Source organism: Ambystoma mexicanum, chromosome 8 (genome assembly GCF_040938575.1).
Source record: "Ambystoma mexicanum isolate Mex_15411 chromosome 8, UKY_AmexF1_1, whole genome shotgun sequence".
In the NCBI taxonomy this organism is placed as follows: Eukaryota; Metazoa; Chordata; class Amphibia; order Caudata; family Ambystomatidae; genus Ambystoma; species Ambystoma mexicanum.
Window position 1 is genome coordinate 109238266 of NC_090929.1, and position 18417 is coordinate 109256682.

The 18417-nt window shown below is 48.2% G+C and overlaps 1 protein-coding gene across 19 annotated transcripts in view; it reads right to left on the reverse strand.

Moving 5' to 3' along the window:
* The window catches only part of GAPVD1 (GTPase activating protein and VPS9 domains 1), a 1092811-nt gene that overhangs the window by 183932 nt on the left and 890462 nt on the right, over positions 1-18417 (reverse strand). For all 19 annotated transcript variants that reach the window (XM_069609416.1, XM_069609426.1, XM_069609418.1 and 16 more), the window contains one exon: positions 10418-10577. In XM_069609416.1, coding sequence (XP_069465517.1) covers positions 10418-10577 — 160 coding nt within the window. The remainder of the gene's footprint in view (positions 1-10417; positions 10578-18417) is intronic.

Below are 18417 nucleotides of genomic sequence, written 5' to 3' on the forward strand. Positions count from 1 at the left end.
GCGGTTGGTTCACCAAACGATGACAGTGCGTGATGCAGCTAGAGAGCCACCTAGAGATGGAAGCCTTGGACAAGCCCTTGCCATGGTTCACAAGACCAAAATTCAAGAACAGTTGAGAAGTCTTACAAAAACTTTTCTGCGTGTCACATAGAACTTCAGGGTACGAGCAACATCCAGTGAGCGCAAGGCCCTTTCAGCCGGTGACAAAGGCTTCGGGAAAAAAAACAGGCAACACCAAAGGCTCGTTGAGGGGGAATTCCGAAGGAACCTTCGGCATGAAAGGGGTGCGTCAGCAGCACCACCCTCGATTCGTGGAAAGTCAGGGCCTGCATCTCACCTACTCTCCTGGCAGAGGTGATTGCACAAGGAAAGCAGATTCCCATGAGAGGAACCTTAGTGGGGCCTGATGCATAGGCTCGAAAGGGACCCCTCCCCCCCCATGAGCCTAGTCAGCGCCACGTTAAGTTCACACGCCAGGGTAGGAGCATTCACTGGCGGGAAAGGTTGAAATAGTCCTTTGAGGAACTCCTTGACAAGTCAGTGAGACCAAAGCGAAGATCTTCCTGGAGACCTGGTATAGCGGGAAATAGCTGCCAGATGTGCGCCAGTCCAGCCTTGGCCAAGGATAGCAAGTATGGAAGAATCTGCGGGGCTGTGACCCTCAGATGGGTAATCATCTGAGACTGGCACCACGTAGCGAAACGCTTCCATAGCACTTCAAAGTCGACGACGCCCTGGCCTTGGCAAGAAGCTCCCTACAGTCCGCAGGCAACTCATATCCGCCAAACTCTAGGGCTGCAGGAGCCAAGCCCTCAGGTTCAGTGATCCCGGGTCGTGGTGAAGGATTGCGCCTCCTTCTCTGGTGAGAAGATCCAGAACCACTGGCAGCTTCACTGGAGATGACGCTGACAGGCTGAGACGGTCTGGGTACCAAATCTGCCTCGGCCACGCCGGGGCCACGAGTATCATCTTGCAGTCAGTCACTGTGTCCGTCCCCCGTGTCGGGCTACACCGGGGGAGAGGGTGTCAGACGCGGATGTGGAGTCAGAAACGGGGGCATCGGATGATGCTTCCTCTTTGCCGGAGGCTGATCAGGGATCTGGTGGGCCATAGGCTGAGCTGGCGTAATCTGAACACTAGGCCTGCATTGTCGGCACATTCTTCCTCCTTCACGTCCTCGTGGACCGTGTGCAAGGACTCCAGGTCCTCGTCGTCCGTGGACAAAACTTCAATGGCCTGGGACACAGCATGGACCGACCACAACTGCATCGAATTTTCGATTCCAATCACCAAAAACCACAAAACTGACCCCTGCTATCGCTGCACAAGTCAGAAGTTCTAAAAAACACAGAGGACAACCTGCGCCCCTACCTTAACACCCCCAAACTAGCACCCCCTTTTGCTAATGATCCCAATATTCTGGCAGACATCTACATAGATGTCACTAAAGCCATCAATGAAATAGCACCACTCGAATGGAAAAAAGAAAAGAAATCACTACACACCAACTCCTGGTTCACTGAAGAACTGCACTCAATGCGTTCCCACAAAAGAGCAGCTCTAAAAAACTGGCAATCCAACCCTTGCAGCAGCACCAAAAGCGATTTCAACGTAATCTCCAACCAATATAAAACAGCCATCACTGCTGCCAAAGCCAACGCCTTCAACACACGAATCTCTAATGCCAAATCGCACTCTAAAGAGATTTTCTCCATTTTTAACGAGCTCCTCTCTCCCCCGCCCCCCAATACACCAGATGAAATAATCAAAGATGAAGCTTGGTGTACCAGCATTCAAGCTGCCATGCTACACAAAATCGACCTTCTCCAAAAGAAAATCAAAGACCACTGCAAAGCATTACCTCAACAGACAGGTACCAAGCCTACTAAAGCCCCACCCTTCTTGCCCAAGCCCACCATACCCGACTTCTGCTTCAGTGACGTCCCTGAAAGAGATCAATCTACTAAAAAACCTCAAACACCACCCCCCACTGCAAAGGTGATATTTGCCCGCCAAAACTCATCAAAGACTGCGCAGACTGCTTTGCGCTGCTCTTTACGGCTTTTATCAATGCGTCTTTTATAGGCATTATCCCCGCTAGCCTCAAAGAGGCTTGGGTCCGGCCCCTCCTAAAAAAACCTACCCTCGACCCCCTACAACCCAACAACTACAGACCAATAACCACAGTGCCCTTCCTCCTGAAATGACTGGACAAAGCCGCACATTGCCAAATCCAGTACTTTCTGGAAACCCACTCCATCCTCGGGACTTGGCAATCAGGCTTCCAGAAAGGAAGCTGCACAGAAACAGCCCTGGTGGTTCTGAAGAGTCAGATCGCCCAAATCATGGACAAGGGCAAGCCAGCTCTTTTGCTCCTTCTAGATCTCTCAGCAGCTTTCGATCTGGTTGACCACAAGACCCTCAACTCACACACTCAGCCAACTTTTCTAAAGAATCAGCTCTATGGGTGACCTCCTTCCTAGAGGGTAGAGCCATGAAAGTCTTCTCGGACATTGCCAACGCCACTCCCACGACAATCCACTGCTGGGTCCCTCAAGGATCCTGCACTGCACCCACACTTTACAACTTGTTCACCAAACCTCTTTTTGACAAACTTGACTCATACGGTATCACTTACACGAACTACGCGGACGACACGCAATTACTTCTACCCCTCTCAGGCTCATACCACGAAGACGCTAAGGCACTCCATTCGATCTACTCCATCATCCAAGCCTGGATGGCAGTCAATGGCCATTGCCTAAATGGAGACAAGACTGAAATCATGATACTAGGTCAACAGAGCACCTTAGACAAACTGGACACACTGTACGCTAACTTCGCCATTGACAACTTCGTCATCCCCGTCTCCACAGCTGTAAAGACACTGGGGGTATACATAGACTCCTCTCTATCTATGCCCAGACAAGTCAGGGCAATCACCTCCTCTTCCGTGCATACCATTAAACTCAAACGCCATCAAGCCATACCTCTCCAACCCTAACTGCCTCTCCATAGCCAGAGCAACCATTGGAGCCAAGCTGGACTACTGCAATGCCCTTCTAGCGGGTACATCAGCAAAAAATCTGAACAGACTCCAAGTCACACAGAACAACGCCCTCCGGGCCGCTCTTAGCATCCCAAGAAGAGAGCATATCTCCCATGCCAGACACTCAACCCAATGGCTCCCGGTCAAAGAGCGTTTCACACTCAAAATCCTCACCCTCACTCACAAATGCGCTCTCTCACCGCCCCATCCTATCTGAGACCATTTCCAAACCCTCCTCCTCCCGTCCCATAAGGATGCAATACACCAACTTACTCTGCATCCCACGCATCAAAAAAGCGAAAGCCTGTGGCCTTAGCTTCCCCTACATTGCCGCCAAGACCTGAACGCTCTTCCTGCAGACAGAGCGGAAAACTCACTACCGATTTTTCGCAGGAAACTGAAGACCTTTCCATGCACAATAATAAGTGACCTTCGCAAATCCATGTAAATATACTGCATTGCAATCTGTACAAATTTCATATTTGCCACTGTAAATAATGTACTTAAGTCAATATTTTATGTCAATATTGTAATATATGCAAAGATATGTCTAACAAGCGCCACGATGCCCCCGGGCTGACGCTCGCTCTACAAATCTGAATAAATAAATAAATAAACATGGGTCTGGCCCGTGGCCTCCTTGCACCCACCCCCCATATTCCACCCTGAGGGGTTGGAGCCGGACTCAAGACGGCATCCTCTTCTGTGGCGTGCCAGCAGACTTCACCAAAGTCACTGCAGCTGTTTCTCGCCTCAGCAGGGACACCTTCTGCGCTGTGGGGGTTACACCTTTACCGGGTCAGCCTCTTTTGCCTTCGTGAGAGCAGCCGCCACCAGCTCCAGCGTCGAAAAAGACTTCACCTGAGCCGATTGGGCTTTCATGGCCAGTTCAGCCGTCTTCTGCTCCGTCTCTGGCTTCTCTGACTACTCCCGCAGCTTAGGACTATTTCATTTTCGAGGAGGAGCTCAATCGCTTGCTTGCAATTGAGGCGGATGCTGTTGTCGAACGCGCCCTGTCCATCGCAGGACACACATGCGCTGCGACCCCGGTGGAACCAGACTTGCAGTGCATGGTATTGTCTTGGGCCACCACGGATGAGGTGCCCTCAAAGGACTTCGAAGCCCGCTCATCAGACCTGCCGGCCCTGGGTGAGGCATGGCCCTGCTGAGAGCACGGGGCAGAGATCTTGGCGTTCAGACATGTCACCAGTCTGCTGTGCCGATCCTCCGTCGTCTTCTTGGAGAAGCCAAGGCAGATCTCGCACTCTCCTTCCTTATAGTCCGGATGAACAGTTGAAGCATTGCAGGTGCTTGTCCTCCAAAAACATGTTCCACAGCCTGCACTTGACGAGGCTTGAAGAGGGATCATCTTCTCCGTCATAGTTAGAGGGCGAGAAGTAGGCCCGATGGCCTTCTGGAAACTTTGAGGATCTTCGCCCTTTAGGGGCGCTGAAATTCACCGACAACTGATCCCCGCTGTCGGCAGATGGAAAGAAGAGCACATAGGCACTTTTGGAACAAAAATAGAAACTTTTTCTGTCGAAATTAACAAAATGTAGGAACAGCTGACAGAGCAAACTCGAGGACTCCCAACACTGAAGCGTGCGGTACAAATCTGAAGATGGCTGCCAGAGGAGGGGCTTAGGGAGAGGAATGTCATTGGATGGGGACAGTATGACCCAGCAGACAGTGAGGAGCAATACAATTTGTAAGTGAAAGTTAAACATTTTTTCCTTTTACTAAGGATTCCTGGCCTAACGACGGGGAATGAGCATGTGAATCCATGCTAGACTACATACTGGAGAATTAATGTTTATAATAGCAGGCAGAAAGAAGAATCTGTAACAGTAAAGCCGTTTCCATAGAATGAAAGGGTTGGAACCCAGATTGGAGAGATGGAAGCAAGGAGTGAAGATTCAAAAAGGAGGAAACCCGAGAGTAGATCACTCTTTCGAGGATGTCAGAGATAAAGGGGAGAGGAGAAACTGAGCGGAAATTAGAACAAACGGATCAAGTGCATGCTTTTTCAAATTATCATCAACATTTGCATGTTGAAAAATACGCTATTTAGAATTACACATAGAGCAACTGTCAGGTAAAATGTTTACGTTGGGTTACACATCACACAGTAAAACCTAGTGTGTGTAGAAAAACAGTAAAAGGGTGTAGGCAGAACCTTCTTACTTGTAAAGTAAACGCAAGACCTACAATGGTGGCAAACAGTACATATAAGGCTATGTGGTACGAATGAAAAGGGGGCCCAAGACAGTAGTAAAATGCATTAGACTGATACCGGACTGACAAATGCAAGAGTATGAACACTCACAACTTCTAGTGCATACTAAAGAAACAAGTTGCATTCAGGTAAAACATACTAGAATGCTGCACCCAGGGGAGCTAAAGTATTCACAAAAGTTAAAATAAGGTTAGACTTACAATATGTTATATGTCACTTGTATAGCGCCTACTGCCATTGGTATGGCCTCCAAGCGTTGTGGGGTTGGCCGTCCTTCGGAATACCATGGTCAGAGATGTAACAGGAAAAGAAAGGATTTCTAAAAGGCTTGTGCGCATTTTTAGTCAGCACAAAGGTGGGTAAGGGTGGCTAGGTCCCTGGCAGCAACCCATAGTTATACAGTGAAAGAATGGGCGTCGTGACAAAATGCAGGGGAGTGGGATAGTCAGAAGGGTCTAATTATGTGAAATGCTGTTCCGAATTTTGTATTAGTCTCAGCTGTATTCTATAGGATGAGATGTGTTTTTTGGGTGCATGTAATCGAGTAGAGTTTATTGATTGGTATGCAGGCGAGTGGACCGAGCTCCAGCGGGTATGGATACGTTTTGTTGTGTAGGTGTGTTTGCAGTTCCATATAACAGACTGACACCTGTTTGGAAATGAAAAACAGTGGCGCGATACCTACACCCTGGACCCTCTGGAGAGAAAGCATGTGTGGTTGTAGAAAAGACAAAAGTTGGGAGGCACTGCAGGAAGAAATGCAACAGGGTGGAACCAAACAAGTTAAAGATTCAAATGCAGACACAGCCCAGAAACACTGTGGGAGAAAAATGCAATGTGGAACAGGACAACAGCAAGATTCAACTGGAGTAATACAGTCACTTCATAGTCTCCTACCTGGTTGTTGCTGCAGACTGCAGAGGGGCGAGACCCGGGTGGGCTGGGGCGCCAGGCAAACTGGGATAGACTGTGCTCAAGGAAGGTGCCCTTTGCCTTAGCCTCTTAGCCGGTGGCCCGGGCAAGGCTGCCCTGGCGGAACTGCTTAGGAGGGAGTTATCCTGGGTCAGCTGACCCGCTCGACGCCCAATCACAGTGCTGGAGGGCAGGCATAGTGTGGGATGGAGGGTGGACTAGGGGAAGACAAATCCCCTGAGTATAGAGGGACAAGTCCCTGGAAACACTTACCTCTGCACCCACGAGGTGGATTGCTCATTCACGGAGTAGTTGCAGGCAACAAGCAACAATATTACACTCCTTGAAATAACCAACTTAGAAACAACCTAATAAACGCAATAGCTATTCAGTCATTTACAAATCTGTAAAAAATCAGGGGTGCATGGTAAAGTTGAAAGTCTTTGGTAGAAAACATGAGGGGCCCAAAAGGTACCCATGAAAAATGTTAAAGTTCTGGAAAGTCTTAAATATTGCAAATGGGAAATAACCAGACAAAACCCATAAGTAGAGCTGTGGTTATAGGATAAAGCCAATGGTGAACTGCGGTAGAGAAGTTCCTGCAAAGCCCCACTACACCAGGATTTGGGGGACCGCCGAAGAGGATTTCAAAAAATATATCAGTACCCCAGAATCTGGGGACAGGTACTCGTAGTGCCAGTCACTCTGGGTTTGATTCAGAAGAGGCTGGAGAAACCAGTAAGCACAGTCTTTCCTCCACATGGCTGGAGACAGTGTTACTCAAGGCCTTAAACTCTGGACCAGTGGCTGTGCAGATGACTAAAAGGAAGAATTATCAATGTATCCAGGACAATAACCCACCAACCAGAAGTCGAAACAGCAACGAAGAAGGCAACACAAGGAGACAGGAGGGCAACCACAGCGATCCGGGTAGCTCGGAAGACAAAACAGCCAGCTGATAAAAAAATTGTCCCATGACAAGAGCAGTGGTTGGGGGTTGGTCCAGGAAGAGCCAAGATTAAGCAGATTCCCAGTAGCTTAAACCCAACACTCTTCTGTGCGAAGTAGGCACCACAGCTCAAGGAACTTCATACAAGAGGATTTACCAGGAAAGCAATACTGCAGCGACAAAGGAATGGTCCCAGCACGGGACAATCAGTCCAGCCAGCAGGTCTGGAAGGACGAGTAGGACCAGCCCAAAGAGGACAACAAGCAGCCAAAAAAGAAACATGGCAAAGTATGCAAGAAGAGACCAAACAGTATGGATAAATACAGTCCAAAAATTCATCAGCCCATCTTGAATACCTCCTCTAACAATTCAGGTATTAATTTGAGTAATTAGCCACGTTCACCCTAGATATGCATTTACTGGAGGGTTGTCCTAAGCCTGCACTCCAATAACACACCAGGAAGAAACAAAGATTTAGGTGACCAGCCAATGAGTTTGAGTTGAAAAAACACCCAACAACTCTGGTCTACCCAGCAGGATGTGTATTGGGACTATCTGGGGGAGGAAACCAGGCTATGCCAGTTTAAAACCTGACAAAGGATGAAGGGCTGTGCTCAGTGTTCGCCCACATTCAAATACAGCAGCCATTTTAGCATGGTCCCCACAGACAAAGGGACAGCACAAAACAAAATGGCCGGGAGTAGAACTTTAAAGCAAAAAGTACAATAGTACACCAAAAGGTCCTTCTTGAGATGTACTCTATGTGTCAAACCAGGTTTGGTCCCTTTGTTATTTTTGGCTTTGGTGGGATTCCCTGGTGAAGCCCGCCTCCGGCTCCAGCGTGTCTGGCACGGCAGGAAGCAAGGGAGGTTCCCGAAACTCCCTGTGCTTAGTCTCCTTGGTTACAACGATGCACCCAAATGTGATTGGCTGGCTGTCCTTGGAGAACAGCCATCCTGCTGCGTGAGTGACAGCTAGACTGAATGAATTGGAGCGACCTGCATAAAAGGCAAGGTCTTTTGCTTGGAAGTCAGAGTCGATCACTGGACGAAGGAATCCGAAGAATAACTTGGAAGAGAAGCCTGCTGCAACTCCTGGACCGTTGGTTTGCCAGGCAAAGCCATGCTGCAGTGCTGAAGCTCTGAAATTCGCCTCGACTAGAGTAGCCCTGCAAAGGACGACTTCTCCCGTTGGGTTGATGGGACCAATCGACCCCAAGACGAACTCATCTGGAAATACTCTCGAAGCTGGCAGTACTTCCATTGCTGCTGAACTGAGTGCCAGGGAGAGGAACACCAGAATCGAGTGCACCCGAACTCCTTAGCAGCAGAGCTGACCAAGCCTGAACCACCTCAACAGAGTGCTGGACCCCAGAAGCAAGGAAAGTCCACAAGGTGTCCAAGAACCGCAGTGGTGCTATTCGCGAGAAGCTGAAACCGCAAAGTGCCACTGATCTGAACTTTGCCCATTGCTGTCGCTGACCTTCAAACCATAGTGCAGGAGTCCCCAGACGTCCTCCCTCTTGTCCCCTTTACTGAGGACCAGGAAAAACGGTTCTATGTAATAATGTCGCCACAGAAATCTCGCCATGCAAAAATATCACCGAAAAATGGCCCTTTTTTGTGGCGACATTATTGCATGGAACATGCGGGGAACACCCCCGCAAATTTTTTTTTTGCCCCTGTCCCCATATATATGGTCACCCATATAATATCGCTGCAACCTTTTCCCGGCGACCACATACATGGGGATAATATTACCTGATACTGGAAAAACAAGATCTGCCATACTACAACAGGAACAGAAGCCAGCTGGAACCAATTTCTTTGCACCTAAGGTACTGTGAACTAAGAGGTACTTGGCTCTTGCTGTGTAGTTTGCTTGCTCTCAGTTGAGACTTGCATTTACTGCTTTTTGTAGAGTTGCTTGCAGCTTTGCGTTTCACAAGCCTCCAAGCTTTTGGTACAACAGTGATTTCTTTTTCAACAAAAACTCCCTATACCATTGTGCAAGACTTTTGACTTACCTTCAGGAAGACCTTCAGCTTCCCCTAGACTTTGCTCAACTGACATTGGCTGTCCTGGCACACTGATAGGCTCTAACCTCTGACTGTTTTGATCTGTCCCTCCAAAAAGTCATACATTCTTTACTTGTATAGCAGGAAAAGGATTAATCTACATACCTCACATTGACCCCTCTTGCGATAAGTCTGGCTGCTCAACATGCTACCAAAACTGCGTAGTACAAGCTTATAGCAAAGGTTGGGTTTCCAATACCTGTAGTCAGAGTTGTTTGTAGTGTTCCCAGAGGGTACTGCATAAAAACTTTGCCTAACACACTGCCACACCCTGTGGCCTTGTTTGGGCCTGCCCAGTCTGTTATGCATGGCAAGAAGCAGAGGGCTGGCTGCTGCCGTCACCCGGGCTGCTCCGCTGGGTTGCCCTGGGCTTTCTTCACCTGGTTCGCTCAATGGAGCAGCCCAGGACTTCCTCAAATGTCTTTTCTTAACCCGGGTTGGCCGCCGAGACCAACCCGGGACTTCATGTTCACTGCTCCATCCTGCTGATTAGAGCAGGATTTCTGCTTGTCTCATTTCACCTCCCGGGCTGTGCCTAGCTCTATTGTATTATATTGTTCCTTTCTTCTTTTCTTTTTACACATTCCATCCAGTCCCATGGTGGGCTGTATGGTTTAATCCCAAACACCCACACACAGGACACTTGAATAAATAAAACCCACTATGCCTTTAATAAAATGTGTTATTACCCTGGTATCAGTCTTTATTTCTAGATGTTCCCTCAGGGGACAAGCATGTAGCCACAGCTAGCCGGCCCCCATGGAGACACAGGCTAAAACTGAATTTCACAACACTAAAGCTTCCTGTGAGCCAAAACGGCTGCATCAAGTGCAGCTAATATGTCAAAGTACATTGCCACCACCCAATAACAGTAAGGTTTTCTGGGTCAGTATACTGCCCCATGGAGAATAAAAGGTACCTTGGCAGCAGCCCCAACTGTTGGGGCCAAAGGGTCACAAAGATGAATCGTTTGCCCAGTCAGATGTGGACGGCAATCACACTCGCAATTTCCACCCAGTTATCACAGAACACAAGTAACAAATGTAAAGAACTCCAAAAGCATGCAAAGAGTCGACTTTCTACCTTACACAGTCCCACCAACATGTCAAAGAAAAGCAGGATTAAACACCTTTTCATTAGAAAGAAACTCACTACACAGCGGGTCCATATACAAAATGTTTGCTTTGGTCTTACCTATAGTCCTCTGCTATGGAGGCTAGCAGCTTTCGACACGTTCGGTTATCAAAGCGGCCAACACAGCGCATGGTTTCCTGAATTTGGGCCAATAGGTTCTTATCCTGAAGATTGATGGCTTCAGCTAATTGCACTTTCAGGAAGCACACTATTTCGTTGTCTAAAAAAAATGAAATTGGACAAAACTGTCAATCCAACAGGGCAGAATTTCCAGAAACAAAATGGAATTTGATGGCAATGGCACAGCAAGGCGCTATTGTCCCATGAAGTCCATGGGAAATTACATTTCCTTAGACCTTTAAATATACACCCTGAAAAGGAATCAATGAAAAAATAAAATTAAAAAGACAAACCCTGGAGTCAAACTTTAGGGAACAGACTTGCAGATTAAGTATACTATTAGATTGTAGGGTAGTGTAAGGAGGAATGGTATCAAACCGTGAAGACAGACAAGGGTGTTTATTGAACTTCAATGGGTTGGCAGAACACCCATCTAAACCTAAATCTAAAGATGGGAGCAAGCTACGACCATCAAAAAATAACAGAGACCTAATGGAGTCTGTCAAGTTCAAAAGGTTTATACTAATAAACCTATTGCCAATCCTTACTTCTAAATACAAAATGGTGTGGGATAACAATGTATGCAAAAAAAGTGTTCAAGAAATGGTAGGTCAGGTTAGTTGAGCAGTTGGCTTCCCTTCCCCACGTTTTCAGCAAGGAGGCACGTGCATGCTTTGCACACACTATGGCTTCTTAGCCACGAGGTAACAGTTCAACACATAGGCATCAGGGCCTTCTGCCAAAGTCTCTCTCGCAATCACAGTCTCTTATTGCAGAGGGCCTGATGTAACCAACAAAACACAAATGTTCCTTTCCTGCGTCATGGTTGTTAGGCAAGATGGTATAATGTACCCTTTGGGGGCACTACAACAATCCTGACCTCCTAGCAATAGGACCCCAACCTTTGGTATAAGTCTTTACTACAAAGGTTGGTAGTGTGATTGAGCAGCCAGGATTATCTCAAGAGGGGTTAATGTGAGCTGTAGGGGAGTTACACAGATTCACAGTGACAAGTATTCAAATAAACCCTTACACACAAGGTTTCTTCAAAAAAGTTATTAATTTATCAGTCAGTTAGAATAAGCCTTCTTCAGAAGGGAGCAATGTAACAAATATATTTCTAAATCAGTAAGTACCCTTTTGGGATGGCCCACACACAACCTACACCCTCAGGTGACTTCAATAGTTGGGTGCTGGGGACACTAATATATCACTGTTGCATTTAAAATATTCTTAGGAACAGGTCAAAGGAAAAGGTTATTAGAACAAGCAAGAGATCAAACATTCTTAATCAGGCAAATACTTTTGGATTCCCCAAGCAGAGTCATTCAGTGGAACAGGCTAAGCCAAAGTTAATGGGCAAAAGTCTATATGAGCTGAAGTACTTCTGGAAGGTGAGAAAAGTATATGCACAATGTTTTAGAAGTCTGAAGAAAAAGAAGAATCAATATAGGGCCACAAGCTGTTAGACTTGCGAGTAGTAGAAGATGCAAGCAACTCTATAATAAGAGCTAAATCCTCTCAGACTTCACAGTATCTTTACATTGAAGAAAAGTCCAGCAGATGACTTCTTTTCCTGTGCGCTCTGCAGATCTCACTGTTCCTGGGCCTCAGTCGTGGGGACAAGAGTGAGGACTTCTGGGGAATCCTGCACTGCAATTGGACGGTCACCACTCGCAACCGGCAATCTTCAAACAAGTGGCACATCAGTGTTTCAGCTACTCGTGACTACAACAAATAGCAACACCGCGGCTTCTGGCTGTTGAGATTGACTTTCCTTGCATCTGGGATCCCGCACTCTGTTGAGGGGGCTCAGGCTCAGTCAGTCCTGCTTCCTGGGAGTCCAGAGGATCTCCCTGGAGCTCTTGGCCAGCTTTAAAGCAACGCACACAATCTGGTGTTCTTCTACCTGGCTATTCAGTTTCCAGCAGCTACTCTGTGGAAATTCAACCAGCTTCGAGAGGATGTCCAGGTGGCTTACTTTGGAGTGGATTGGTGCCACCAACACAAAGGGAGAAGTCGTCCTTGCAGGGGCTTCTCTGTCGATAGAAATTTGGAGTTTCAGCACAGCAGCATGGTTTCAACGGGCAAACCAACGGTCCAGGAGTTGCAGCAAGCGTCTTCAAGTTCTCTTCGGATTCCTTCATCCAGTGGTCGACTCTGTCTTCCAAGCCAAAAAGCCCGCCTTTTACGCAGCTTGCTCCCATTCATTCAAGCCTAGCCGTCAGTCACCCAGCTGGGTGGCTGTCCTTGCCGGACAGTCAGCCGGCCAATCGCCACAGAGAGCATTTGGGTCTCCTAGGAGACTAAGCACAGGTAGTGTCTGGCACTTCTCTCACTTCCTGCTCCTGCTAGACACCCTGGAGCCAGAGGCGGGTTTCACTCATGAATCCCGCCAAAGGCAAAGCGAACAAAGGGACACAACCTGGTTTGGCATGCAGAGTAAATCTCAAGAAGGACCATTCTACAAGGAAATGGGGGGGAAAAAGAAGACCGGACATTTTGACAAAAATGGGACCCGTTGGTGCTTTACCATGACTGCGAACGCAGCCCATGGTAAAAATCCCATAATGGTAGTACAACGTAAACCACTGCCACCAGCCATTCATCGAGAAAAGGGTAACATAAAAAATGTTACATGAGAAGCTAGACAAAGGGGATACTAGGTAACCCCTCCAGCACTCCATTGTTAAATAGTTTGTGCTGGGTCTAGAAAGTCACAATGGTAAAGTCAATTTCACTTCACTGCCCTGGGAAACAGTAGTTTATCCCAGAGAAGGTAGTTAAACCTCTGGAAAATCTGGAAGACTTCCCTGTGTCACTGCACTCAAGGTGCAGTGTGACACAATGTAAAAGATGATCCCTCTGGAGTTTGTCAGACTCCACAACCAAAAGAAACAGTGTACAAAATCACATTAAAATACGAGTGTGGGGAAAAAAAAGGCCCCACTCCACAGGTTAAAAAAGTCAAGTCCTCAAAATCCAGCAAAGTTGCTGGGGGTCTAAGGTGGAGGGAATTAGCGCACTTATGAGTATTCTCCCTAACACATCATCCCTCTTGTCGCCACAACTGATGCTCAGGAACACCGGGTCTGCATTGCTGCAACAGGACCAGCTCCAGCTGGACCACTCTTCTTCAAACCAGAGATGCATTTCTCCAACATGGCCGAGCGAGGTGAGTGCAGCGCAACGGATTTGAAAATGTTGACGCCCTCCTGGGCTTTGTGTTTGGCAGTGTACTTGGGGATACTGTGAATTGTTATTTGTTTTTCTCTGCCCTCTTGTGTCTCCTGCTCTTTCCGGGCCTCCCTCCTCCCGCTTCTGTCCTTCCATCCCGCCGGCCTCCCACTACCCCCCCCTCCCTCCGATTGGCCTCCCCTCCCTTATCACTGACCTGCCCTAGCCAGCCTCTGCCTGGCAGCCCCACGGCTAAGGGCCCCTAGGCAAAGGGCGGCCCCTACTTAGGCGGCTCCCTGTAAGTGTGTGCAGGTGTCCGCAGGGGACGCCAGCTGCCAGTCACCTCCCTGTGACTTCCCTGCTTACCCCCTTCCACCCACAGGTGGGTTCCACCTTTTTTTTTTATTTGCACTGTATCAGTACCTTAAATTGCATAGTGAAACCTAGGCCTTTCTCCCTCAATACAGGATTCTCAAACTGAGGTGCCCCCCCCCTCATCTAAAAACGTGCATTTTTGATAGTTCTTAATCCTGAGTGTTGTCGTCTTGTCCTATTGCTCAACTTCCCTGCCTCTCGCTGTCTCGTCTGCCTTCACCCTGCATGTTGTCCTTCCCTAGTGTTCCCCCTCTCCCTTCCACGTCTCTCCTCTCCCCACCTACTCTATGGTGCTCTCTCTCTCTCTTATCTTCTCCAAGTGCTTCTCTATTGACTATCCTGCCCTCCTCACGAAATCTGGTAGGAAGAAGTTTAAAAAGGATATCCTGGTCTCCAACCCAGGCCTCCCTATCGCCGATACCTATACACCAGTGCCTCCTCTAAGGAAACTCACCGACACGCTCTTTGTTGTTCCCTCGCCAGACCTATGGACCCTATATATGGTCTATGTGCCCCCTCCTTTCTCTTCCCCCGGTGGGATGCCCTCCTGACCTTCCATTCATCTAAGGTCATCATTAATCGATGGCCCTTCTCGAGTGCCCTCCCTTTAAGGCAGGAGTCACGGGTCATCGAACGTCCAGCGGAGAACAGGGTGAACTATGGAGGTGAAGTGGCAGCTTTGTTCCTAGCGGTGCTCGTCGATGACAGAGTATTGGCATCCTGCAAGGAAATAAGACTCATAGAAAAATATATGGACTGGGCTTGTGATACATCTTTGCTTCACAGGTTGCCCAGGTTGGGGGTATCTCTACACAGAGCTGTGTCTAGGTAGCAGGGCCAGTATTCTGCCAATTGTTCCAAACAACTGCTTTCCTCCTATTCTCTATTGCTGGTTTCCTCTATTTGATCTGTGAGACATTCTGACAGTATAATGATGCACTTTAATGAGATGTGATAATTGTGGTACTACTTTAGAACTAGTAACTGTATAAAGACTGTTTTAACCAATACAGTGTGTGGACATTCCTTTGTGGGGGCTTGGGGACTACACTGTACTTAAGAACCAGCCTGCATCACCTCCTGAGAAGCTAGGCCTTGATTGCTCGACCACGCACCAATAATAGAGTATCTTGGCTGGGGTCCTCTTTGCCTCTCCTCTACCATATAGAGAGCAGAAGTACAGACACCCCCCTCCAGTCTTTACAGTTACCTAGTACCAAGCAGATAAGTGTTGTGTAGTTTCACACAGTGCGACTACACAAATTCTTACCAAACACCCCTCTCACGAACCTCTTGTGCCTGGCCATCTTTCTACCCTTGTTCAACTGCTGACTCGAAACTGCTGTGCCTTTGTGTGTTTTGCCTCAGAGTGTGCTTTCGTGCTGCGCCTTTTATCTGTGTGGGGAAGTGTAATGGAAGTCAGGTGTGAGTGATTGTCGATAATTGCCCTACCTCACCGGACCATACTATTGTGACATATCAGGTACATGGCTCGGGTGCGAATCAGTTTTCTCCCAGAGTGGGCTGTCCGTGTAAAAGTGTTTGTGCAGGAAAATGGGTGTGTGGGGATTGAGTTTCTAAATATCCCATTGGGTAGGATGGGGTAAAGATGTTACAGGGAAGAGAGGGATACGTTGTCTCACCATCCGGTGTCCCACTCCCCGAGGACCCCCCACCCAGGTGATCCTTCCCAGCACTGCTCCACCCCCAGGAACCGAAGGCAAAAGCGATGGTCATGTCCTGGACACCTGAATGACAGATACAAACGCCCCCCCCCCCCCCCGGGGACTAGCGGGTGAGACAACTTCTTGTTTCTCACAGTAGCCACCAAATTGTGGCTTTCAACAGCAAGGTCTAAGCAGAAATAAACCTGCATTTGGAGCAAACTTGGCTCTCCTTCAGTAGGTTCTATTTCAGGGATTTGTAGTTCATAGGCTGGGGCTACAGGAAATACCATTGTTAAGCACACTGTAAAGCTACATAAAACTGTAAAATACCTAAGCCAGGCAGTGCCTCGCAACACTAGACAATGTTGCTGCCAAATGGTCACTTGCTCCAAATGTTCTGTCTGCTACTCTTTACACATCAAGCTAGCAAAGCATATGAGGCATTACTCGGGACCAATAAGGTCTCAATTTGGGTATATAGCTCACGAGTGCTAGCAGAGTTCTATCTGTGATATGTGATATGGTGCAGATGTGCAAACTGAGTGGAAATCTTATCCTGGGTAAGAGATTGAGTGCACAGTGGCTCATCACTGCTTCTCACGCCAAATTTGCAGCGCATTAAATATCTTCCACGTGTGCTCAACTTTTTACTTCAGCTTGTGAATTCTCTTATTAAATGCTAGCAGGGGATGGGCCTCCAAAGCTGCAGGCGTGTCAGTGTCTTGGAGCGCATTACACTAAACAAAGTACCAACTTGAAGAGTTTTTCCACAGCACTGGTTCTGTAAACTAACCCAATCTCCCTCAGGACTCAGTTTGTGAGAGGTTATTGCATCTGCCTCAATGACATTTCCTAATAAGGGGACTGTAAATAGTCATCTAGTATAGTTCAATGTCCCTTCAGGATAGTAGCCTTCCTGAAGCAGAGCACATTTAGACTTCAGAGTTTAAATGGCATTTGATATTGCATCATAAAAACTAAATGGTAATACAGGGTGTTAAGACGGATTTCTGAACTCTGTCCTGGAGGGGCAGAGGTTTAGAAGGCCAGCCTAGTTTCTTGGAACAGGGTAACACCTGGACAAGCCAGCCCAATCAGGGTAGCAATCGCGGCTGTCAAGACTAGGTCTCAAGAGGGGTGAGGGTGACTGAAAGCCCGCAATTAGCACACAAAGCAAGGACACTTACAAATTACTCCAAGCAGGTGTTATATTAAAAATATATACACATTACAAGGCCTTTGTAACATTGACCGTAGTGAGAAATCACAATAAAACCCAAGTAAACGAACACATACCAAACCAATACAATATATATACAAATACAAACGAGTCTAACGAGTTAGACGCACGAAATGTGTAGACCACCTAAATGGGGAGGAAAACAGGCAGTGCGAATAATAATTAGACCCAGTCCGCCTTCAGAGGCACCTAACTAAAAGGAAGTCCAAGCCCTACGAAGAGTGGAGCCCTGTGCTCAAAAGTACCTGCACACGCTGGTGCCAATGGGCAAAAAGGGGAGTCTCTTCGAGGGAATCAGGCAGTTTAGTTCGGTGAACAAATGAAGATGAACAGAGCTCCGCGACTCAAGCGCAGCCTCCACTGTGGGCAGAAGCAGAGCGCGAGTACGGAAAGGCGTGCTGTTAGACACAGCGGGGAAAAGCTATGGGCTCCTGCAGGAGGGCGACCAGTTCCTAGCAATGCTACTCACCGGTCCCCGATGCAAGCAGACCCAGGCTTCTCCGCGTCAGTTTCAGTTCTGGCAGGTTCAGATACGAGCAGGGGACGTCTCGTTATGTAGATTCCGCAGCAGCAGGAGTTGAGGATGTCCCAAACGCAGTGAACCCGCACAGTTTGTTACCACAGCAGGGCAACGGAGCGGCCGTGTGTATTTCAGCCAAATGTACACTACTCACTTCAGACCTGGGAATGCCAAGTGTACGAATCGTGTGAGAGTGACAAGGACTCGTAATACAACACAACCTGACGACGGTTACAGAGCAAGGCTCCTGGGTAGGCTGGTCAGTCTGCTGGATGGCCCAGAGACACTTATGAAGGCTTACGTGCAGGAGATGGTGAAGATGCCGAGAATAGTTGTTCCCACTATTCCAAGGGTCGAAGTACCAGTACAGGCCTTCTCGTTCGATCTGAGGTAGAAAGGGTTTCACAAAGCGACAGCAGTGCAGAGCAGTCCTTCAGCGGGTCACCAGCGATTCCTCGGTTCAGCCTCGTGGTTGCAGGATACTTGGCTCCTGTATTCCTTTGTTCGTGAGAACTCAGGAGATCGACATGGTAGTGGTGTTTCCACCCCCTCTTATCCACGGTTCCCTTCGCGCCAAAACGGAGGGGACCCAATGGGAGATCTGCTCACAAAACACGCACACCATACGTGGACCTATCACGGACCACGGAGGTCCCAGGCATTCACACCACCCTAGACATCCCAGCCCACATCCTGGAGGCACACACAAGACCTGTAGAAGCCCACGAAAGCATCTGTGTTTCACGGGTAAGTACATGCCCAAATAAGGAAGGCCCTGGGTCGGCTCGACCGGGGGAAGGTGAAGGGGGCAAGACGGTCAGCGGACAGGACAACGAGCCTCGTGGTCTGGCCATTTTGGGGGCCAGGCCACCATTTTGGGCTAAGCGCGAGAAACGCGCTTTAACGCCAAAAGGAGCTCAAAAACAAAGAAACGATCGCTGCCACCAGTCCCGTCCGTGAT